Source organism: Diplotaxodon limnothrissa, linkage group LG2, assembly GCF_057381915.1.
Source record: "Diplotaxodon limnothrissa isolate DT_005_m linkage group LG2, D_limnothrissa_male_GT1.1, whole genome shotgun sequence".
Classification (NCBI taxonomy): domain Eukaryota; kingdom Metazoa; phylum Chordata; class Actinopteri; order Cichliformes; family Cichlidae; genus Diplotaxodon; species Diplotaxodon limnothrissa.
In genome coordinates this window covers 11,462,133-11,487,289 of record NC_140597.1, presented here as the reverse complement: position 1 = coordinate 11,487,289, position 25,157 = coordinate 11,462,133, and the positions used below count along the sequence as shown (strand labels likewise).

Sequence of the window (25,157 nt, the reverse complement as noted above, 5' to 3'; positions counted from 1 at the left end):
TCTGTGGTTGGAGGGGTGGGGGTGCTTTTGGGGGTGTCGACCTGCAGGTTTCAGGTTTTGTCTCAGCTCATCAAACAGCCACTGACACGCTGATCCCTTCACATCCGTTCAGCACTTCACGCTCTCTGCAGGTCAAAGGTCTCCATCTTCCTGGGCCTCAACATAGAGAGACAGACAGCAGGCCAGTCCCCAACCAATCACAGCGCATTGTCTTTCATGACCTGCGTGATGTCATCAGGAAGACAAGGACTTTCTAAACAAACAAACATAAATTCGTGTATGAAGTGACGTCTGTGGCTCACCTGACTGCTGCCCCCTACAGGCAGATTTGAGTATGAGTGGTCAGCTGGAGTTTATTTTTTCCGTCAGTGTTAGCGGTTTTGGTGGCTTTTAATTTCTCCCGTCATCGAGGGGGTTTTATGGTTTGTTCAGACCGTTTTCTAGTTGTTGCTTTTTTTAATCAGTATTACCAGTTTTGTTAAGGTTTAATAAAAATATTTATATGAGCAGTATTCTTGGCCCAACTTACAACTTTTGGAGTTGACCCTGATCTCATATTCTCATAAATATGTGTGAGATGTGTTCTTGATGTTTTCATAAATATATCACAAACTAACCTGGATCCATACCTGTGGTCGGTGGATTTTCAGCCACGCAAGTTGCTCTTTTTAAGTTCGTTCGATTTCTGATTGACTCGGCACCATGTTGTGGATTTCTCACATGTGAGGACGCCTTTTTGTGAGGACTGTTGATCTCTCACCATCCCTCAGGTTGCTGTCCACCAGTGCAGGCTCAGGGTTAGGCTGTAACTAGATCATTATTGGCATTTTATGACAGAATGCATGTGAGAGATTTGATTTGAAAGGAGACTTCTAGTTTGAGAATCTTTTAGCTTGTGGCTGAAACCAAATGCTAACCCTGGTGGACACTGGCTGAGGTGTGCTGGTTGACTTGTACCGTAGCAGTTTATTGACCTGCTGTCTAAGATGATGCACGGTTACTGGATTTAGGATTTCTTACAGCCCCGATCACTGAAAGGCTGATCAAAGCCATCCAGAGCTTAGCTAAAAGACTTAGAGGACATGAAAACATTTCCTCTCGTCTTCTCGTAAAGATGGCAGCTCTTATCTCTGTATTTCCTCAACTTATAAACTAAAACACATCTAAACTTGACTGTGAGAGACAATGACCTGGGTTGGTCCGGAAACACTGGTTAGCGACATCCCCAGTTAATGCTCACAAATGGAAAACCAGGCTAGAGGTTAAAAAAAAAAAAAAAAAACAACCCTTTGATGACCCTGAAGTACCTGTAGCCATAATAAGAGCTGGTATAAAAGGAGATAATGCCATTCAACAGTCCATAGTTATGTGCAATCAAACGAAATGATCAACCAACAAGTGAAGCTGATCATCATGTAAATTACTAAAGCTTCAGTAACAGTTTCTTAAACCCAAAACTTTATTCAAATCTGCTTGTTATAAAGTTTTTTCCTGTATGAAGCACTTTCTGTAATGTGGCTTCACAAATAAAGAGAATGTGTTTCATTAAAATAAACTGAAGGATGTCGAGATTATTTATCAGAGTTCTCCAACATTTATAAAACAACATGTTAAGAACACATAGGGTTTTGAATTCTCCTTCACATCTTTCCTTAATCTAATTTATCATCAAGGAAGTGATTAGAAAAAGATGTTGGTGGAAATTTTAGGTTTTTCTTTAAAGCAACAAAGAAAAGGCAAATGAAAACACTATGAAGAAACAAGATTTATTTGCAAAAATAAACAAAAGATATACCCTATATTTGTATATAACATTGCTACAGATGTGATATCCAGAGACCAGTTAATAATTTAAAAAAAAACAAATAAAAAAAACCAACACTGCAGGAACTATTTTTTTAACCCATAGCCAAGGTGCCTCCAAGTACAACTCCAGTGTACAGCTAAATACAGCTCCTATTTGTGAATTATATTTCCTGGAATATTCTTATGACTTAAATATGTAAACGTCCTGAAAGCAGCCAAGGATCTCTCAGTTCAGAATAAGACTGTTTAGTATATGGTCATCTGCTGAGCATTAGTTTAATGTTAGCATTAGCTCCCAGTGACATCAGCTAGTGATGTAATGTCTTTGGGAAAGCCTGTGGTGGTGATCACATTCACAGGTTGTATTCCAGTGGCTGGTTTCTGCTGCCCCCTCGTGGTCACAGATCAGCATTACACAACTCAATCTTTATCATTTAGTAACAATTTTCTGCTCGTTCTCCTTGTTCTTAGTGTCTTTTTTGTTATTTTTATTGTGTACTTAAGAATTTTAGTTCAAATTCCTCACTAAAATATATATAATATTCCTGTTACCCACTGAAAGTCCCCCCCTCCCCCTGCCCATTTTCTTCTTAATATTTAAGATTAGGAATTTATACTTTATCTTAGGGCTGCTCGATTATGGCAAAAATGATAATCACGATTATTTTCACTGAAATTGAGATCACGATTATTTGACGATATTTATTTCGTCCGCCAGAGCTTATATTATTTTTTTACATGCTGTAGTGCCATTTGTGGGAGCATTTCAAGTTGCTATACATCAATACAACTGTTATAGCCCATATTTTAATAATGTGTATGCATTAAGTCCATAGTAACTACATTAATTGCAAAAAAGTGCAATAAACTACAAAAAAATTGAAAATCGTTTTTGTTTTTACATATATTTCTACTTGGAGAAATTTAAGAGGTTTATCCCTCAAAACTTTAAATACAAAAAAGTTGCAAAAAATAGTTTACAACAACAGGAAATTTATTTTGAGTGTCTTCATAGTTTTATTTTTGGAGATACAGCAATTTTTATATACTGCAGGAAAAACAAAAAAACAATCCTATGATGCAAATTTGCAAAGAATGTGCATGTGCATCAAAATAAACTATTTCCAGCAGTGCAATTCTAAGGCCTACAAGTAAAAAACTAAATTTTCCGCAAAAATGACGTCACTTGCGATAGTTCACGTTGATGTCTTTTTCAATGTGGGAAGTGTTAAGAACAGCTGATCGGATCGGCAAAGTGTTTCTGGAATATTATGTTTTTGTTCCTGCAAGCTCTTTTTATGCAATTTTTGCAAAGCTATATGTGGAAGGAAACCGTGACCGAGGACAAGCTGATGGCATAAGAAGTAAGTACAACTCCTCTGGTTTCATATGGAAAAAAAATTATTGTGCTAGCTTAGCGTTCAGGTTCTACAGGGATTTAAAAATAGCTACACAAAACGAGCATGCTGCTCTGACCGGCTTTAAAGGTTTAACAATAACAATGTATTGAATAATGACTTTAAAAAATAATATAAAATAGTGTGCAAATACTGATAACAGTGCAAATGTTTGCAATATAAGAAATAAATGAAAAATGTGAACTTTGCAGTGTTGCTCTGTGGTGCAGCTACGACACCATAGCAAAGTTTACACACTGTGTCTACTTGATCCACGTCTGACTCTGCGAACCCATAATGTTTCCACACCACTTAAGTTTTGTTTTTTTTTACCTCTCTTTTCAACCAACGGCAGTCACTCTCCTGTCCAAATAACTTCTGCTTAGCTTTCCGAGCTTCCCTCGGGTCCTCTTAATTGTTGTGACGCGTGTTCGAAATGCAGAGCAGTGCGCTTGATTTGCCACATGGAGCAGCGCGAGAGTAAAGCATGAGGGAGGGGCTAATAATCGGCTCAGTCATTTTTAATGATCGTTGAAACCCCAGATCGTAATCGTGATTAAAATTCGATTAATTGAGCAGCCCTACTTTATCTTTAAGTTTATTAGGGAGTTTAACATTACATACAAACTGTTTTTTAAAGTATTTTCATTCTCTGTACGATATTACATCTTGATCAAATCCAAATGTAAGTAAAAATGTAATCTCAGATGAAATTATTAACAGCAGTCAAACTCAGTTACAGATTTTTATTTCAACAAGTCAAAAACAAAACAAAGAAAACATTTGAGTGTATTTACATCACGCTGTGAAAGCAAACCGCTTGACTTCCATTTGACTGCAAAAAGACATACTACTTTTTTTCTTTACATGTAGGAAAGAGAAGAAGAAAAAAATCTAAACTGTACAATATGTAAATCTCTATAAATGCCTGGTAAAAATAGCGGTCAAAGTGCTGGTGCAAAATACAGAGCTGTAACAACACTGACATTGTTTTTTGGCAATACAAACTTACATCATGCAAAAAAAAAAAAAAAAAAAAAAAAAAAAGGACAAGATAACAATATTTTTCAAATCTTACAAAGCAAAAAAAAAATTCATCAACTGACTCAAAGACTGTATGCAGTGATTAGATTTCTGTGACTGTTCTTAAGTATTTACTTGTGAAAATTAAACTTTTCAAGCTTTAAATGTGCCTGTTACTGAAATAGACATTTTAGGAATCCTGCAAAATGGCAGATGCCAGCATGTTAGCATTTCGTTGTCTGCTAAATGACTAACAGCTTCACAAAGATGCATGGAAAAGGACACTTCAGATTTATGTGATTTAGATAACTATTTTAAGTGGTCGCAGAATTTAGCTCAATGTTTACATCACATCACTGAATAACTTAAAACAATAAACACCCAAACAGCCTGTCTGCTAATATTTGTGAGCTACTGTGGCTAGCTTGCATATTACCAGTTAGATAACACAGCTAAAAGGATAGATTAACTGACTAACAAAGAGATGTAGAAAGGAAAAGTACTGATGTTCTGTGGTTAAACTGCTTTAACAAATACACATGATAAAATGGTTATATAAAAGCAGTAAATATATCAAGAACATGATAAGCATGCTCACTCTAATATATTATGAACACAACCAGAACAATCTGGCTAAGCCTACACAGCTAATTACTGGAGCCAGCCAACATGTTAGCAGTTAGCCTACCTGCCACAATAGCTCACGGACTAATAGAGCAGAGTCAGTTGGTTGAAAAAAATAAAATAAAATAAACCTCACCCTTTAAACCATTCTGCTTGCTAAGGTTAAGATATGAATGTGTGTTTTATTAAGTATTGTGTGCTAGCACTCTGACATGTACCTTTTTTCCTGGGGATATTAATATACTAACGGGTAAACACACGACTAACATGCTAATAATTTACTGCTAATCCCTAATTGACAATAACAACCAGCACTGATAGCTCTTACAGAGGTGTTCACTGAAGCTCTGGTGCTAGGTTTTAACATTCAGCTAACATATCTTAATATTATTGCAACGCTTTCCAACCAAAAGACAATAGCATGAGATATTATGTTAGCGTGCCATATATAGCGTGTAATTTTTTTTTAACGAATAAAACTATGGCTGTTGATCTGAAAGCCCATTTAATGCTTTAATAACCTTTAATGCAGTTTGTTTTTTGGCTCCTAAATACTCAATTACTGATGCTGTACAATGAAAAGTGTGATCTCAATTGAACATCAAAAAAAATAGAAGTGCTTGGAAAGAACTGAGAGAACCAACTACAGTAAAAAAAAAAAAAAAAAAAAAGATCTGAACCTTCAAGCAGAAGTTTGTAATGAGAGAAAAACCTGAAAGACTTCCCTACAAAGCACTAAGCACTGTTCCAGCACAGGGTAGGTGTGAACTGGTGTCAGTATTTACCTTTCTATTTCCATTGCTCCACCCTACATCGATAACTGTACTAGTCCTTTCAGAGTTTAAACCTCTGCTCACTTTTATGTTTACTACTGGTGTTATAAAATACTACCTCGTGAAAAATAACCCACAGCCGAAAGTTACCAGTAGAAACTGGGGTGATTTACGTGAAAAGAAAAAAATAATTCCAGACAGAGCCAGCAGGTCTGTTGTTTCTAGAGATATCCCTGTTTTTGTTTTTTTTTTTAATTTTGTGGACTATTAGTGAAAGGAGCAAGTTGGAAATAAAAAGGATAAAAGAAGTGGAAAAACAGTCCCTGCAGTTAGAAAAGGCACAAAGGTAAACGCTAAAACACTAATAAACTGGAAAGCTATCAAGTACTAGTCATATTTTTTCTTTAGGATCCTCAGGAAGCTCATCAAATGCATTAACCATCCAAGTAAAACAGGCCTTTGTTACAACCCTTGAAACCTCAGAGGTCTCAGACTTTCTGGTACCATCAACAAACCTGGTTCCCAGCAGAGTCCTTGGAGAAAGTTTAATACGTTTGAACCTTCAGCTACTTCACGTGCATCAAATACTGTTCAACTCAGCAAGGCTCCAACTTCAGCAAAGACGCTCATGAGATCTTTGATCAGCACTTCGGCGTCCTGATGGGAGGCACTTTGGCATTGGCATTTGGAATTTCCAGAACCGTAATACCTACGGATACAGTGACTGGAGTAACAGTTAGTCAGCAAAAGAAATCAAATTAGTCAAGTTTTATGGCTTTTGTCACACGAAAATTGCTTGTTATTGGATGTAATTTATGAAATAAATTCTAGACTGATAATGGGCTGAAGGTTTAATTCAAAAAGGAAAGTCATTAATAGCTGAAGGCCTAGACCTGAAAAGGCACACCTGACGAAGCATCGCAGCATATGATGCAGGTTTTATGGTGCCACCAGGAGTTCTTGGACTTGAACTCAAGATTGAGTCAAGTAGTGGAGTGAAGTTAACTGATAACGTGATGTTACGGACAGAATGAGCATTTCTGTGCTGCCACGCTCATCAGTCCGTTTTTGCTCTGCAATAAAATAAAACTCTGTTCCTAGTATCTCAGTTTCATGCTTTCTGTAGCATTTAAACCGCCATCAAACCGATGATCGTCATTAGAAAATGCCAGAAAAACAAAAATAAACATGTCTCTCTGGCTCCAAACAGTTCGTGCATACAGCGGTAAACGCTCAAAGCTTTCTGTGATCTCAGAGGATCCAGAGTTGTTCAGTAAACCTCATCGACTGCAGAAGATCCGCTGGCTGCAGTGAAACTGATGTTCTCGTTGATCAGCATTAATGTAGGCAGAGTCAGAGCTCCAGAGTCTCTAACGTGAACTCGGAGGGTTGGCCACTCTTTCTGTTTGACTCTTTTGCTCAGTTAATGAAACCAGACGGGCTGCTAGTCGGAAAAAGATCCAGGGTCAGACTCGCAGTCGGTCATCTTGGCGTGACCTCCGGCATCACGGTGGGCAGGTGGATGGGCGGGCACGAGTCCCTGTGTCTCAGCTTGAACATCAGCTGCTCTTTTTCCTGAGAAAGCTTCTGGTTGGATGCTACCTGCCTCTCCAGCGCCACCTTCAGGTCTTGCTGCTCCTTCGATAGCTGCCTGAGAACAGGAAGAAAGGGAAAATTATTTGAGAAAGGACAAGGTGGTTGGGGACCTCTGTTACGTCTTTATGTTTCCTAGAAAACGGAGCAACAGACTGCACTGATCCAAGGATACTGATTTGTTTCGGCTGCTCTGCCTCACAGATTTTAAACTGGTGCTCAAAGTTGTTTTTAGAACAAATCTTCTTTAGCTTGTGACACTTGGAGTGGATGTAAACACATTTCGTAGCTCTGAAAGCTGAAACCTGCAGTACTTCAGCATAAAGTAAAGTTAATGTAAACAGAGATCAGCTGATTCTGAGAGGGTCAGGTGGGAACTTTGCTCAGGTTTGTCTGGTTTTATAAGAAATTACTCTTCTCTAATATTAATGAGGTTTTTCTGAGGGTTGAATCTGAAGTTAGATCAGTTACTATCACTAAATCAAAATGTGTTGCTCCTTTAGCTTCAAGAAATGCACCTCCTTATATTAAACTGTTCTAACACCAGCCCATTTTGACTGAAGCGCTCCTGCAGGAAGATGTTCCGTCCAGCAGGTGGCAGCACACTCATGCCTCTGCTCTGCTTTCTTCACTCTATTAAATATTCAGGCACGTACTGAATGAGAGTCTGGCAGTTGTCTATCCGGACCCTCAGGTCCTCGTTCTGCTGCATGGTGTGAACGATCTGGTCCTCCAAAGCCAAATTCTTCTCCACCTGAAAATCATGAGACGAGCATGAAGACGAAGAACGTCGCGGAAAGAACGAGCCCCACAAACACAAGGAAACGTAAAGACATTAAATGTAACTGAACAGGAATGAAATGGAGTTTGAGGTCAAAGTTCAGGTTTTCTGCAGTGTTCAGCACATGAAGTCAAACTTTTAAAGTCTTGTAACATCACAGTTACTACAAAGAGATGTCTTTGTACTAACAAAGTTTTTTTGCATTTTCTCTGCAAACTCTGGACTCAGGATTTTAAAAAGCTCATTTACCGATTATCTTACTGAGGAGGTGCATTAATTAATTATTCAGAGTTGTTTTTAAACAGCATGGGTCTAGAACTTAAAGATTTAAGGTAAATGGTTTTCTCTGATATCCACAGGCCTCTCTAAAGCCTGCAGCTTTCAGCTGCTATTATATATTTTATATAAAACCTTCTGAACGGATACAAAAACTATAGCTGACAATAAAAAAGAAGAGCAGCTCCTGCACATCTGAGAAAACTCAGATCATTTCCCATGAAACACAGCTCGCTCTAACACTCAGCATGTATCTGGTGTCTAGCTTCATCACGTCCACATCAGCTTCGGCGTCATCGTACGGACAGGTGACGTAAAAGCTTCACGCCTGCAGAAACTCTTTAAACATCATCACGTACCAGCGTGTCCATCTGCTGCAGCTTCCTGTTCTGCTCCTGCACGCGCTCACTCTTCATCTCAATCACAAACACCAGGGACTCCTGCTCAGACTCCCAGAATGCACCTGGGCTCCCGTGAGCCTAAACAGGATATTAAAGAGTTTTAATATTGTAGTTACAGGTGGTTTAAATTGATTTAACTTCAAACACAAGTTTAACTTTAATTTTATGTAAACACACACACACACACACACCTGTATATTCCTCTGCAGGTCCTTCTTAAACATCGATTCTTCGACTCGTCTCTTCAGCTCGTTGTAAACCTGCAGCTCTGCCTTCAGCTCCTCCACTTTAGCCTGCAAAAACAAAACAAAAACACTTAATTCAGCTTCTTCCTGGTTACTGAATACATGAAACATCAACACGCTAACATCCAGAACAGCGCCCCCTACTGGAGTTCTCCGAGGGTTTCTGTAGGTATGTTTAACACTGCTGCTTACAGAAACTAATTCAATACCTTCAGTCCCAGAAGGGGCAAAATATACTCAAATATGTCCATGCAAAACCTTTGAAGCCTCAAATTCACACAATTTAAAAGGATCACCAGAATTATTAAACAGATTATTACTGTTGTAATTTACTGCTGTTTCTCTTTTTTCCCCCTAGAACAAACTGGATTCAGTGTTTTAAAAAAATCAAATAAAAACACTCATTCAGCTCATTGCCATTAGCAGGTGCCTGTGTGGTTCTCCCATACAGTTTATGCAGTTTAATAACCAAGCTAACTGACGTTATTTGATGACTTAGCACTAAAAGCTAAGCTCATACCGAGGCTTCCAAACACAGAGTCTAATATATACAGACAAACATGGAATCTTTTATATACAGGCTGTGTCTTTAACTTTAAGCTCGAATTAGTGAAACTGAGGTCTGTATCATACAAACGATCTCCGCTCTCACCGTTACTTCACATATTTGTTCTTTTCATCAGCTACAAATACTTGAAATTACAATTACCGCTTTTACCAAGTGCATCAACTGTGGGAACCATATCTTTTAAAATGTAGACTGTTATAAGAGCTTCACTAACACTTAATAATTAATGGGTAAAACAAAACAAAATTACTCACACACAAACAGGAAACGCAGACTTTGTGAGATAAATCAAGAATGAAATTAAATCTAGTCGTTAAATACAGAATTTCATTTACATTCTTGGCTGATTTTCAGACTGTATTAACAGACACAAAAACACTGCTCGTCGTTTCCACGTTTACCTTGAGAACGTTTTCAGCCGCCTGAAACTTTTCTGTCAGTTGATTTTTCTCGTGCTCGTTTCTCCTCTGCAGCTCTGCAGGAAACAACACAAACTCGGTTTATAGTCCCAGCATCACATGACCTCAAACAGGCACATGTAGACCATAGCTAAGAAGTTTGGCGAAATGTTTTTAACATCTAACAAGACTCATACAGGATTACTTTTTAAAAGTGGCTTCACTTGTGTTTGTCGGGTTCTTTTATCTATAACAGATATTCTAATTAGACAAGAAAAAAGAGACAAAAACAACCACAAAGACACATAAAATGACCAAAAGGAGGCTAAAAATGACTTCAGGGTGACAAAAGAAAAGAGAATCCAGTCTGCTTCTTAGTCATTTCCCGCTTCTTTGATCCTGGGGGTCTCTCTGCAGGAGGGGAAGTCTGTGGTCCCATAATCACAACTCGTTAAACAAATACAGCAGATATAAGTGTTGACTCTCCAGCCATCTGCTGTGCATTACCTTCCACGTGCCTCTCGTGCTCCTCAGTAGCAGATTTACTCTTCTGTTCATGCAGGATGTTCAAATCGGCCGTCGTCTCCGTTTTCACCTGGAAGTCAGGACAGATTCAGTTTAATAAAGAGGAAAATAATGAGACAGTTGGAGGGCAGGCGTCAATAAAACAGGACACATGAAGTCCCAAAAACCTGCTGTGTTTTACAAAGAAACTTGACTGGTTTCTGTGCTCTTTTAATCACTGACATCTTTTTAAAAAGTCTATTCACTAGTTTTCTTCTTTTTTAAAATCTTCTTTGGCAGAACACAGAAACGTGTTCTTGAGGGATGCCACCTTATTAAAGATGGCATCCCTCAAGGCACTATTTTTGGTCCTCATTATTTTCAGCATCACAACACTTTGAGTCTATATTTCATAAGCACCATATTCAGTATCACTCTGTATGCAGATGACAGTACTACCTGCTGTACCTAAGAGTTCCTACTCACTGAAAAACCTCTTCGGCTGTTAATTTCTGGATGGTAAAAAAAAAAAAAAAAAAAAAAAAAAAAAAACCCAAAACAGAGAACACTGTTTATTTTCAATCAACAATGAAAATCAGTGATTCCAGATAATCAGGTCAGTAATCAGAAGAACATCTCACCTTATCGAGGATGCTCAGTACGAGGCCACACAGTTCTTCATCACCATGGTCTTTCAGTAACTCCACCCTCTCTGGGTTCCCATTGGCCTCCCTTAAAATCCTCAGCTGCCACTCAAACCGCTCCAACTGCTTCTCCAGACAGACGTCCGGCTCACCTGACGCACGTTTACCTGCCAACCGGCACAAAAACATGACCTTAAGTTACAAACATGCTTTAGAGCAGAGGTTCCCAAAGTGTGGGGCCCGCCCCCTAGGGAGGGGGGGGGAGCGCAGTCATTGCAGGGGGGCGCGGTATGAAAAGAAAAAAAAAGAAAAAAAGAATGCTTGGACACTGCTAGCTTAATGGACAGGGTTTTGACGGGGCTCCCACACAAACGCAAAGTAGTAGATGAAGCACACCGCCCTCTTCCGGCAGAGAGTGGAACTACAGACACCACCATGTTCAGGTAGAGAGTGGAACTAAAAACACACCGCCCTCTTCAGGCAGAGAGCGGAACTACAGGCATTATAGGTTGACTAATGTTTTGGCTGCCGTGACAGCATTTTCCCAGCTTTTATGATGAATTTTATATTAAAAAAAATATTTCAATAGAAAGACTGAAGAAATTTTTTTTCGTTTCTACTATTTTTACCTATCAATCTCCTTACGATTAATCAGAATCTGCGTTGGAAAAGCCACACTAAGTTCATAGTTTGTATGTCCTGTTTGTTAATGTGTTACTGAAGCTGTGAAGCACTTTGCAAATTTGTTTTTATGAAAAATATTGTAACGTTTTTCAGGCCTTCTAAACTTCACTTTTCTTGACTTTAATTTCATACTTTTTAATGACCGTGGGAATCATGAAAAAATGTTCTCTCAAGGTCTAAAGCTGAAGTTCATCCTTGCAAGAACACACGGTCATGAATCACACCTGTATGCAGGAAGTGTTTCTCACTGCAGTTCTTATTTCAACCCGTTGATTACAGCACGGACGTGCAGACACACGATCTGTTCATTCAGTTTCAGTGACGTCTTCAGTTTGGATAAACCCGATCACATTTCAGCTGTCACAAACACAACGAAGGTTATCATTATCATCACAAAACAGTCAAAAACAAGCTGCCACATATTTTAATACCAGGAGCCAACGGGGCTTTCAGGCCTTACTTAATATCTGTATTTTTCTAATAATCCCAGTTCAAATTCAGGCGCAAACAGGTCGGAGCCTGTCTGATGTTTAGACAAAGACCAGCTTTACTTTGATTTGAGTTTATTCACAAGGTCCTGCAGCAGCATGTAAACACAGAAAAATGAGACCCGACGGAGTTCAGAGCAATAAAGTCGCATTTTTAAAGCTTTAAAATCCACGTGGAGACAATTTAACATGAGAGGAAGAGAAGATTTAAACTAAAACTCAGAGAGCTGAAACAGTGAAATTTTCAACAAAAAAAAAAAAAACATGAATAAATGAATGAATGAATAAATGTGCAAATATGCTGTTTTTAAGGTGAACTTCCAGCTAGTGATTCACAGGATGACGACACGTCTTCCTCCATCGCTGCAGTTTAAACGAGCGGCTCGTAAACAGGAGGAAATGAGGGTGCAGCGAGCGTCAGCGGTGAGTCAAACCTTCAAAGCAGCTGCTTGATTCAGTCACTCTGATAAAATCAGTGTGAGGATGATCGTTCAGAGCTCGTTTGTCACTGCTGGGAAACTGGAGCTCGTAAAAATGTGAATATTGTCTGTTTTCATAGGACCGTCACATGATTTGGCTGAGTAAAGCCACACACTGGAAAGCTGAACTGAAACATGAGACATATGGCACTACGTCATGTTAAACTCTGTAGTTTTATTCCATTTCATAGTTTTAAATCTTTTCATTAATAACATAAAAATATTTAATAAACCTAAAACAAGAATAATGAATAAGTCGAGCTTTGTTATTTGACGTAGATTAATTTCATTTTTCTGTTAAAAAGGTCACTTTTTTCCTGTTACTGCATTATTACATCCATTTCTATGGATTTGATTCTATTTAAGATGATTCTGCCTTTTTTGTGACATTTTATCTGGCTGACCGATGCAGGATTTTTAAGGCTAGTACCAATAATATTTAACTCATTCAAAGTCAGATATATGGGCCAATATTTAGCATAAAACATATTTGTTATGTGTAATCATTTGTAAGCCCTTAATATAAAATGGTAATGCAGTTTAAAGAAATTGTGGATTACTTGTTTACTCCAACCAGCTGGTTGTTGTTTGCTCCAAACAAGAGTTACCAGCTGGGAAGTTGCACAGCGCCCTCCGGTGGGCAAACTATGCAGCATCACTTGTAACAGGTTTGAAGGGTGTTTCTACAGTCTCTACTTACATTTTTCATTTTCATTCATCAGCCATTATTAAAACTGATACGGCAAGACTTAATATTGGTGAATATATTGGGCAAACTGTCTTTATTCTATTTATTTTGGGGTTTTTTCTTTACTAGCGGATTGTTTTTAATTTAATTTGATGTACTCTTTTGTCCATGTAAGTATTTTAAATTTGTGAATGACTTTTCTTCTTTTTAATTTACTTTAAATTGTTGTTTAGCCCTCTGAACTCTGCGTTAAAAGTGCTATCAGATAAATTCTCACTGCTGATCTGCAATGTACTCCAGGGTGTACCCAACTTCTTGCCCTATGATGGGATCTCCCTGAACCCTGAACTGGATAAATGGAAGAAAATAGATGACTGACAATAAGTCTGGGTTTAAAGAGAACTTTTTGAAAACTCTTATATAAAAAAAAAAAAAAAAAAAAAACAAAACATCCATGAACTTGTTTTATGGATGCTTTTTTCATTGGTGACAAGCATGTTTAGATTCCCTGTTACTGAAGCGTAAAATAACGCTTACATAAAATAAACGTGAGGCTAAGACTAACAGGCTAAGTGTCCGGCTACGAGGCAGCGAAAGCAAGAAAAATGTTAATAATCTGCTCCAACTGATGGATGTGTCTGAGGTGGAGACATCTGTCCTGCATAAACAGAACTAGCCTAAACCTTCGACCCAAATAAGGAAAAAGAAACACAGTAGCATAAAATCAATGCTATGCTAAAGGCTCCGTTAGCATTCGACCTTTAAACTGTCAGGTAAAAAACCTGAACAGGTAAAACTGTAAGACGTGTTCTGTTAGAGGGAGATAAAGGTGTCCTAACAGGTGTGAACAGACACCTGTAACGTTCTGGTGATGATGTCACTTCAGTTTCTGTTTATTTAGGAAAGGCCAGGAAGCATGACTTCTTTCGTCTGTCATGCAACAGATTTATCTGCGCACAGGCTCATTTTCGTCTGCAGCGCCTGGCAGCTTGATGGCTCATTAAAAAAAGCCTTAGCATAAACTAAGATGGCAGTTTGTTATGTATGAAATGGTCAGAGCTCTTTTCCAGCAAGTTCTGAGGTGACTCGAAGGTTTTCCCGTTCCAGGAGTGTCCTGGCTGTGGCCTGGGGACAAGCCCAAAACACCGCGCAGTACAGGTGAGCATGGGATCTACTCTGACCTCCTCCCGAATGACCAAGTTCCTCACCCTCTTTCTAAGCGAACCTTATTTTTTTTTTTTAGAAAAAAAAGAGGATGAAACCAGTCATATATCAGCTGCTTGTTTTCACTGGAAGTGTACAGAAGCAGAATTACAAAAATCTGTGTCACCATCTAAATACCAGCCCATTTACGGAGAAGAACACGCTGTAATTATCACACATGCATTTATCCCACCAAAAACAGAAACGAGAACTTCTATAGAAACAATTCTGTGACATCACTCAGAGAGGAAGAGGTCGGGCCTTTTTCCTCAGAAAAAAAGGAGTCTCTGTACTACTAAAATATGAAGTATGACTCTACGCAACCACAGCCACATTACAGCAGAGTGAAAGTGAAACCTCTCATCATCAGTCAGACTGATTCTCATGACATTAGGTTCAGAAAAACAAGAGAAGCAAACAGGAAGCGAAAGAAGAGTGAAGAGGAAACCAGTCTGCAGCACAAAATATACTCACCTTCATCATCCTGGCGGATGTTCGCCTTCTGAGTCTTCTCTCCTTTCTTGCCTTTGCTTTTCTTCTGATAAGACAAAAAGGAGACGTTGCAGTAAATAAACAGAGGTTCAAATTCCTCTTAATGAACATGTATTATTAAAAATAATCAGAGAATGGCATCAAACCTCTGGGATACTGACTTAAGTAGCAGTTTCAGCTGCACTAGACGGGCAAGAACGGGAACCCCCAAAACAGGAATGATTTCACAGCTGGAGCCCACTCACATCTTCTCCCAGCTAACATTGTGTGACTTCTTTTCCCCTAGTTTTGCATTTGGGAAGTGTCAGTGTAGCTACTGATAGCATGAGGCGATACCTGCACCCTGCAGGGGTTACACAGGTAGTCCATCTCCACATGTCATTAACAGGTGTGCCTCCCAGCACAGTCTCAGGAGCGTGGAGGAGACTCCTGGAGACGGGCAGTTACTCTGGGAGCTGAACAGGGCGGCAGAAGGTCCTAAACCCATCAGCAGGGCTCATGTCTCCTTTGTGCGAGGAGCAACAGGATGAGCACTAGGGCTGAACGATATATCGCATTTGCGATAATATCGCGACATGATCAAGTGCAATTTTCTAACCGCAAAGGCTGCGATTATACTCTGGACATGTCCAAATTCATGGGCTGCATCCTCCTGAGGCCGCATTTGTAGACCGATTACGTCACAGCGACGCACCGAAGGCTGTCCAAATTACTACCATATCCCAGAATTCATAGCGCGGCCCAGCCAAACTCCAGTTTCCAGCAATGGCGGCCGCTACTAAGTTTTAAAATTACTCATACTAATCTTTCTGGGTCACAAAATAAACTTTTAACATATTTTCAGGCGAGAAAGTAGTTGTGTAAACATCAAATATCTGCTCGGTTTATCAAGATATCCCATATTTGCAAAAGTGCTTCGACGTTTTCAGAGGCGTCTGCTACCCACCAGCTCGACAGCTAGCCGGGAGCTCGAGGGTTACTGATGCGGCCGAGAACGGCACAACTCCCGGCACATCATTTTCAGATCACCGCGGAGTTTCGCTGCTCGGGTTAAACGTGATATATAAGTCACTTAGACAACCTAAAAATGTTATTGTTGGGCTTTTTTCAGTGTTTTGTTTGTTCGTGAGTAAATCGGTTTGGCTGAGATTAAAGTTATTAGATTAGATTAGATAAAATAAAACTTTATTAATCCCCCGGGTGGGTTCCTCCTTGGTTTTCACACAGCTGACTAAACGTCAAACAGAAAACTTATTAAACAGAAGTATGAGACAGTCGAGAATTTACACCAGTGTCTGGTTATATTTTAGATAGCAAGAAGCAGACGGCAGAGTTTATTAAACTCCACCGAGACAGCGGTGACGCTAATCAGAACTAGACCGTCCAATTTCACGCCTTTAAATTTTAAAGGCGTGTTTGTGTGTGTGTTTATACAATTGCTATTATGTTTGCACTTTATGTGTAATGTTACTGACTGCAGAGATCAGTAAGATGTGTGTATTTTTTATTTATTAGTTTTATTTATTTAATATTATTTTTTAATTGAATGACTGTCTAGTAGTTCACAGATGTCGAAAAACTGAGTGTGGTAAAGCCACTGATTTTTTTTTTATGTATATTTCTGCAATCTGCACATTGTACTGACTTTCATTTTAATGTTTACACCAGGGTTCCTTGTCAGCACTTTATGCTCAGATGTTTGTAAGCTAAAAATAAACTATTGTGTATGTTCAAATATACTGTTGTGATTGAAGAAGTTAAATAAAAATGTCAGTCATCAATTCATGCATCACCTCATGTCATCATAACAGAGGTCTGTCTTCCAGGAAAGAACAGTTTAAAATTAATGTAATATAGTATTGGCCATACTATATGATGTATTGCTTGTCTTTGTTTAATAATACAGAAGACAAATACCTTAAAAAATAATCGCATATTGCATCGCAATCGCAATATTGGGGCAAAAAATCGCAATTAGATTATTTTCCATAATCGTTCAGCCCTAATGAGCACCGCCAGAGCTACAAAATGACCTCCAGCAGGTCACTGGTGTGAACGCCTCTGACCACATGATGGTGAGGTGGAAGAGAAATGCTGAGCAACTCATGAGAAAGGAAGATCTGAAACACTTTGAGTTTAAAGAAACCCGAGTCAGGGAAGGTTTGAGCTTTTGATGTACACTACCACCTGTCCAGAGATGAGCTTTGATAACATCCCATAATAATTAGACATGAAGTGAAGTGCTACGATCTGACCGAGTCCAGGTAACTAACTGGAGCAGGGAGTTTGTTATGAAAGCGTCTCGTTAGTGTCCACATGACTGGCGCTGAAACTTTCCCTCTTTTCTTTGTGTGTTACATAACTTCAGCTGCTGCAGGACAACAGACGGCTGTTCCTGCTGCTGAAAACCAAACGACCTGCAGCCGCTCGGGGCCTGCACAGAGACGATCCACCACCTGGGGCAGGTCTGAATCCCAAAAGAAAGATTAAAAAGACTTCAGATTGTGACAAGGTGTTGGGTGAGGAGCTACAAAAATATAACAAACGATTCAACATTAACACGAATGAAGTGCTTTTAATGTAAAAACCTGCAGCTGCACCTGGAAAAGGTGGAGCAGACAAACAAAAGGATCAAGTGATTTACTGAAAGCCTTCTTAAAAACTTCTTAAAAAGAACATAATCTAACTTAAACCAGTTTGACTGTTCTACCCTCTGAAGTATGAAACCATGAGAGGACAATAAAGGCTTTTATTACGCACTTAAGATAACTGAAGTAGAGCTTAATCCAACAAGACATAAGCTGATATAAAATAGATAAACGCATGTTCTGACTATGGAATAATTACACTGACAAGCTTCTAGCTGTTCTTCTGCCCATTATTATTACGACTAAACTTCAAGTTATTATTCTAATTTCAATGTCTCCCTCCATACTAGAGGAGAGCTTTGAGAGCCAGGCTGGGGTGCAGGAAAGTTGTGGGAGGGGCTTCAGAGGGAGAGTGGCGGTGGGGCCAAGTGAGTCTGGGTTTACAGCGAGAGGAGCAAAGATGTAATAAATAAAAATAAAAATAAAAAACAGATGTTGCTTCTAGATGGGAAAAAAGAAGCCAGCGTAGAAGTGACTTAAACATGCTTTTTATCTGAAGGCCACCAGATGGCGACAGACTCTGTAAACACGCCCCTGCTGAGTTTACGGACTCCGTCACTCGTTTCGAGTCATACTGAATTTTAAAAAAATATATACGTTTTGTAAATCTTGTTTAAACCCGTTTCAAAATACAAGATTATCTGTGGTATGGAAACACCAAGTACTCATCACCAGTCATTAGCTAACAGTCAGAGCCAGCCTTCGCAATCACATTTGGTTTTTGGATGGCGATCGCAGAAACGCGCAACTTGAGAAATTCAATTCACAACAGCTGCCTTAGGGCGCTTTATGAGGTAAAGACTCTACAATAATACAGAGAAACAGAGAAAGCCCCAACAATCAGACGTCCGCCCTGACCAAGCATTTTGGCGACAGCGGGAAGGAAAAACTCCCTTACAACAGGAAGAATACTCTGGCAGAAGGGAGGGGCGGCCATCTGCCACGACCCAGTGGTGATGGGAGGAAGACACGCTGTGACATCACGTCCAGCATGAACTGTGGAAACAGTCACCTGCAGGTGAAGGTGCATGTGTGCCTTCACAATCTGGCTGTAAATCCTTGTTTTTTTTCTTAAGGTCCATTAAAAAGACTTTCCCTGTTTTGAAGCATCTGTGTGCAAATACTGAACCCCTGTTTTCCCGCAGCATCTGTATGACAGTCATCACTGGATCTGTCAACGTAAACCGCCGTAAATCTTTCAGCAGCTCACAGGAAGCCAGCATCACTTCAGCGAGAGGGGAAAAAAAGGAACGCCGAAAACTCGTTTATCCCATTAAAGAAAGAAAAATATCGATCAGGATACACGCAACTCATTACTTAACCAGCATTGTTCAATCCCAGCAACACACACACACAAACAAACTCTTGCATAAGTTAGGCGTGTATCCAAACACACACTGAAATGCTTACTGTATTGCCTCACACCATCTTATTGCTCAAACACTGAGGCCAAACAATCACGCCCTAACACAAACACACACACACGCTATATAAACACTTCAAACTCTGCTCTGCAAACTGGACACCCTCTTTATTTAAACTCGGAGCAGAAACAATAAATATCTCTGGCTCAAACACGTCGACGTGGACTCAACCTGAGGAGGAGGAGGAAGGTGGTGGTGAGGAGAAGCATATGTTCCTGCAGGCGTTGTGGAGGCCCTCACTTTTTAAAATGGCCATAAATCAGAAGCGAGATTCCTCTCCTGTGTTTAAACAACACTTCACCTCGGAGAAAAACCTGCCTGCAGAGAAACAGAGGCCTGGTTTCACGGAGCAGAGACCAGACTCTGCTCCCGAAACCTCCACCGCGAGGAAAAAACACTGATTAACAAGTTTGGGTTAAACTGCAGCAACTGAACAGCCGAGCGAGTAAACGATGAAATGCTGAAATGGTCTCTGTGCCATGAACAATCCCACCGGACATCCTCAGAATCAGCTGTTTTCTAAAAAAGAATTTTAGTTTATTCAGTGAAGCCGAGCAAAACTTTACCTTCTCGCTGTGAAGACTTTCAAAGTTTCACACTTTTTAAAGCTTTTTTGTTTAGCCTCCCTGAGACTAAAGAAGCCTACATGATATTTATAAGACTAGAACACATTTAAGCTCTGCTAAAACCAGGTTCACGTCCACTCTAAACACTAAACCTGGTTTCTGTTTTTTGACACCGACTCTGAGCATCAGCACGAAGGATCCATCAGAGCAGGGTGTTTGATCTGATCTCTGATAAATCACTGGAGCAAACTTTAAAAAGTGCATTCTGGGTAAACTTTCATCACCACGTGGCGGTGTAGCGTGGTGTGTGCTTAGAACAAGTGAGAGCAGATGAAAGGTCTCCATTTAAAAGATAAGTCAGCTGGAGGTCAGGATGGAGCTGCTCCTGCTCACACAGCGAGAGGTGGAGCGGCAGGTGGTTGCAGTGTTAGCAGTGATGCAGGTTTGATGTCACTGGTAGTAACCAGGAGAATGAGGTTGTGGATGAAAGCAGATGACATCAACTTCCTCTGGCGGTTGGCGTAGTTTAGAAACAGGGAGAGGAGTTCAGAGGTGCCTCCTAAAACCTGGACCCCACACCTCAAAGTACTCCTGAACAGTTTACTAGTTATACTTTGTTTACTACTTCCCGTACATACTGCCCTCTATCGGCTTTTTCTTACAGAGCACCGCGGTAACACGCTACTAAAGCGCAGCATCTGTTTTGAGAGACAGAAGTGACAACAACTCATCCAATTAAGACACAGCCAGAGTATTTCATAACTTCACAAAATTCTTTTTAGATCACTTATAACGGTTTATTTTGTGGGGTTTTCTGGGAAAAAGAGAAGATGTTTAAATTCTGTGTAGATAAAAACAGAATCCAGATATTTGTTATTCCTTCTGACATTTCTACCAGTGGTTCAAAGCTGAATTCATCAGTATTCATTAGTTCCTGTTATTTTAACTCATGTGGTGAACTGATAGTTTTACTGCACAGAGGTTACACAGAGGGGGAGCAGAAACCGAACAAGCAGAAGTCCGTTCAGGTATTCGAGTTTTAAGCTTCGAGTCCTGCCAACTCTTATTTCCAAAACATCTTCCTCCACCCACGTTACTCTTCTCCTGTCATCTTTAAAACAGACCGTCTGCTCTGTCTGGAGTCCAGACGGTGGAAAACTGTAACCTCTGAGAACCGCCACACCATCTGTTGGTAGAAACAACTGGACGGGTGCGAACGAGAAGACCAAAGGTGAGAAACAAACTGTACGCAAGCAGAGCAGCAACACGAGCGGCGTTAATAGTCAGAGGTTTGAATATATTTGAATAGAGCTGCAACAGCTACTGACATGTTTCCAACAATCACAGCTGTGGATTCACCACGAGGCCTTCACGCGTGTTTAGGATTAAAGATTTTATAAGATTCAGTCTGAGAAGCCTCTCTGACCCACAGCGAGGAGCGGCACTCATTACTGTTATAAAAACCTTTACAGGTCAAAGAAAATAAATAAATAAATAATCAAAATCACCTGATCAACAAGCTCAAAGGTCCAGAAAAATGTCCTTTCAGCTGTTTCCCTCCACCACCCATCACAAACCAATAAACACATTCAACTTTACTGTTGTCAGGCAGAAGCACTCTGGTTTAATCAGCCACCTTTACATGCATCAGATCTCTTCTCTGTGTCCGAGGCTACAACGAGTCGATTAAAAGGCTCAGTGGTTACTTTGTATCCAACTTCTTTAGAAACATCTCCTCTGGCTGCTCCACTCCGTGTGTGAGGAGGTGCACACGCAGCGAGACAGAGCAGAGAAAGGAGCAACTAACTAACTTAACTTATTTTACTTATAAATCTAGTTTACATTCTCAGATGTTTGTCATGTTTTCATTTTAAAAAGAAGAATGACTCCAAATTTGTTAACTTAACAGTCGTACCAGACTGATACCAGTCGTGCTAAAGAGGCGTCCAGTGAAGAGCAGTGACGTGGTGACCAAAGACCGTAGAGAGTCGGTGACGTTCAGCAACATAAAGCAGTTGGGCGGTCCTAAGTTTGCCCACTGTGAGGCACGCAACTGACACCAATGAGTGAAGAATACTGCTGATTTACACGTGACAGAGCAGTAAATGCACGGTTACCTAGACAACCACACCCTGGAAAGCTCACTGGTTGCTAGCATAAAATTGTGAGCAACAACGCGATGCTCACTGAGCGAAAAGCTTCCTACATGGACGTCCTTAACAGTTTATTCACAGTTATATCCATAACTTTATCAATACGGCGCTCTCATTTCAATAAGAAAGAAAACAGACGAGGTTAAATAAGGTCCGTACGTACTGTGTTTGTGTAAGAGCCTGCAGTCTACATTAATCACATTCTTCAATCATCAAATCATACTTCGAATGTTGGCTTTTTACGCTGTACACATATGGTGTCACATTATGTAATTACCGATACAAATTAAAGGTTAGTTTAATCACATTTCACCTGTTTTAGCCGTGAACTAGCACGGGACGGCACTGTTGCCAGTCACACAAGTGATTCTGTATACAGCCTTCAGCACAGCGAGCACAGATACCGCAGTGACTCTGCAATGTCACCACCGGCCGTTCCCTTCCAGTCCATTTGAAAAATGGCGGCAGCAGTAAAGAAGGAGGAAACAGGAGGAAACGATGGGACCAAATGGACCAATCGCAGTCACTGCACAGCATTGTGTTACAGTGTAGGGTTTCAAAGGGGTTTGCAGCTACGATTTTTAGTTTCCATATCGCTGTGTGGACGCGTCAGCAGGCTTAAAGAGATTTCAATCCCAAACTTCACAATTTTAACTGCTGATAGAAAATCCATTTCATTTTTATTTAAAAAAATATTAAAATAAGCAGAAATGTTGCGACTGACAACAGTTATAGGAATCATTCATAAATCATTGTGGATGTTAGTGGGGAAGGTGGTATTTGAGCAGCAGTGTAAATAAGTCTACTTTAATCTGAAATGCTATTAAAGCCGTCAGTGTGAGTGTGGATTTCCTTCTCAGGCTCCGAGCCTCTCTGACACGCCTCTTTCTATTCTGAGCTAATCAAAGATTTACTCGGCTTTGTGTTATGCAACAGCATCTTCAGCCGCCTCTGCGATGGAGCAATGTGCCCGAGGCAGGTATTTAAACCAGGATCAACATCAAATTATCCATCAACTTCAGCGTTATCACTCTGAAGCTCCAACCGAAGGCTTCAGCTGCAGCTCGTCGATACCAGGAGCTCCATTAGCCGGATCAATCGGATGGAAAAGTCTAAATGTCTCAGCTGGTCAATCAGTCACACTAAACACAAAATGCAAAGGTAGATAAAACCAAAACATCTGTACTGTCCAACAGCAGCTGGGGCGGTCCGGTGGTCCCCACATTAGCAGATACCACATGAAGTTTGGGAAATATATGATGTCATCACATTTCCTGTTGATTACTCGATGCTATAAAAAGTGTCGGCGTTTCTACGATTGTAGGTGGACATGAGCACAGACTGTAAATAAAAGACGGGCATATGTGACATGTGACAAAAAAATGTGCATGTCCCATCTCAGAATTAGCAGTTAACATCATTGTGCCACATAAATTGAGTCAATCCTTAAAGGGGAGGAGCTAAAACATCTTGCCCTTGATGCATCCTTTACCCGAAGTAAAGGATGCATCAAGGGCCAGTATAGGATAAATAAGGGTAACTTTAAATTGTGCAAAGTTACTCTAACACAGTCCAAAATCAAAAGTACGGAGCTGGAAACCTTTTTCTCTGAATCTCTGCAGAAAGCAAAATGCTGATAAACTTTCTCTCAGTTTCAGAAAAATGCTGCAACCTGCTCGCTGAAAGGATCAGAGAGGATTCAGCTTCAGTGATATCAAAGTCCAAGCCGGCGGGACAACAAGAGGCCCCGGACCTCCTTTCGGGCACTGTGTGAAGTTTTAGTGGCGCTGTCACTTTCTATCAATAACCAGTGGAAGACAACAGCTGGCAAACTTCACTTTTACCCCTGAGTGGGGCAGAATTACAGCCACAAGACGGGCGAACTCCGCAGATTCACACACAGAGCAGAGACGTATTAAGCACCAACAGCTGAGCCGCACATGGAGGTGAACAGGTCGACAGCTCAGAAAGTGTAAAAACTGCAGCCGCAAACTCAGAAACATCCCGACCGAGAGTCCGACACGACCCGAACAAGGGTTCTGCAAAGAAAGACGGAACAATGTTTGGAGTTTTCACTGCCATTTCCTGTAAGAAGTATCATCTTATGACCAATGTGGTCATCTCAGGCACATTAGTCCCACTCCAACTCTTCAAACTTTTTGCTTATGAGGGGCAGCCAATCAGAAGAAAGGATGAATTCAGAGGCCCAGGGAGTGATAAATAAGCATTAAATTGAACTGTGAGTGATGCAGAGCAATTCTATCAGAGTGCAGCGATAAAACCATGAGCAGAAAGGTGTTTTTAGCATTTTGTGCTCTGGTTTGTGCTGGATTGAGCCACCGTTTGTGGCCCGTGAGCACAGCTGGTTTAAACTGATGATAACTTCTCCTTTTAAATCAAACCTCTCAGCTGAGTGAGGCTCACAGAGGGAAGTCGAGCTCACTGCAGCACGTTTTGGTGCTAAAAGCTTAAAGCTGCTTTAAGCTCGTAAATAAACTCACTTTATCTGCACACTGGAGGATTTCAGAGAAGTTTCTAAATGAATGTGTCTGAGGTCACTTCTTAGAAAGGAGCATCGTGGGAAAACTCAAACTCAAGATTAGAAACAGATGTTCAGGACGAGGAAAACGCTGTTTTTCCCCACATTTTAGCGCCAAATCTCCACTTGCCGCCGTGTTTGTGACTCGGTTAAACTTGGGTAAAGACGATGCCTGTGCCGCGGACATACAGTCCGCTCCCCGCCGCTCATTCCCGGCACGTCTCGCCGCCGCCGACCGCCTGTTAATGAACCTCCGGCGGCAGAAAAACAGAAGACAAAGCAGAGCTGTGCCGGCGGGGTCCGCGAGTGTCTCCTGGCCGTGTGTCTCACCTTGCTCTGAGTGCAGCCCATTCCTCCTCCTCCGAGCTCCGCAGTCCCGTTAAAGCCGCTGATCTCCTGCTCCTTCTTCTGCTTCTCTGTTGACAACTTTCAAACACTCCGGAAAAAGTCGCATGAACGCACCGCTACAGCAGCCGGCTAGGAGGGCAGGGCTTACCTTTGCTGCCTTCAGAGACAATCAGGAACTCTTTCCACAATCATCTCTTTTAAAAAAGGGAAATGTCCGAACTTTTTTCCCACCTCCACTATTCAAATTAACATTTGACTACACACAAAAAAGAAAAATAATTTTCTCCACTCAGAAGGCAAAAGAATTCAGACACTACATTGTTTACAACAATTTAGCATTCGGACTTATTTTCTGTTACATCCAGATTTCTGAAAAGGTCAAAAATCCCAAAACATCCCAAAACGAATATAT

General features: G+C 40.5%; 1 protein-coding gene across 1 annotated transcript; it reads right to left on the bottom strand.

Moving 5' to 3' along the window:
* Positions 1-5,530: 5,530 nt before the first annotated feature.
* Positions 5,531-24,810, bottom strand: ccdc69 (coiled-coil domain containing 69). The gene is made up of 9 exons (XM_085367072.1): positions 24,728-24,810; positions 15,050-15,113; positions 11,031-11,200; positions 10,393-10,480; positions 9,889-9,962; positions 8,866-8,967; positions 8,633-8,752; positions 7,873-7,970; positions 5,531-7,274 (listed from the first exon to the last, which is right to left on the bottom strand). Exons 1-9 carry the CDS (start codon positions 24,746-24,748, stop codon positions 7,106-7,108), a joined length of 906 nt encoding a protein of 301 aa, XP_085223198.1. The 5' UTR covers positions 24,749-24,810; the 3' UTR covers positions 5,531-7,105.
* Positions 24,811-25,157: the final 347 nt, after the last annotated feature.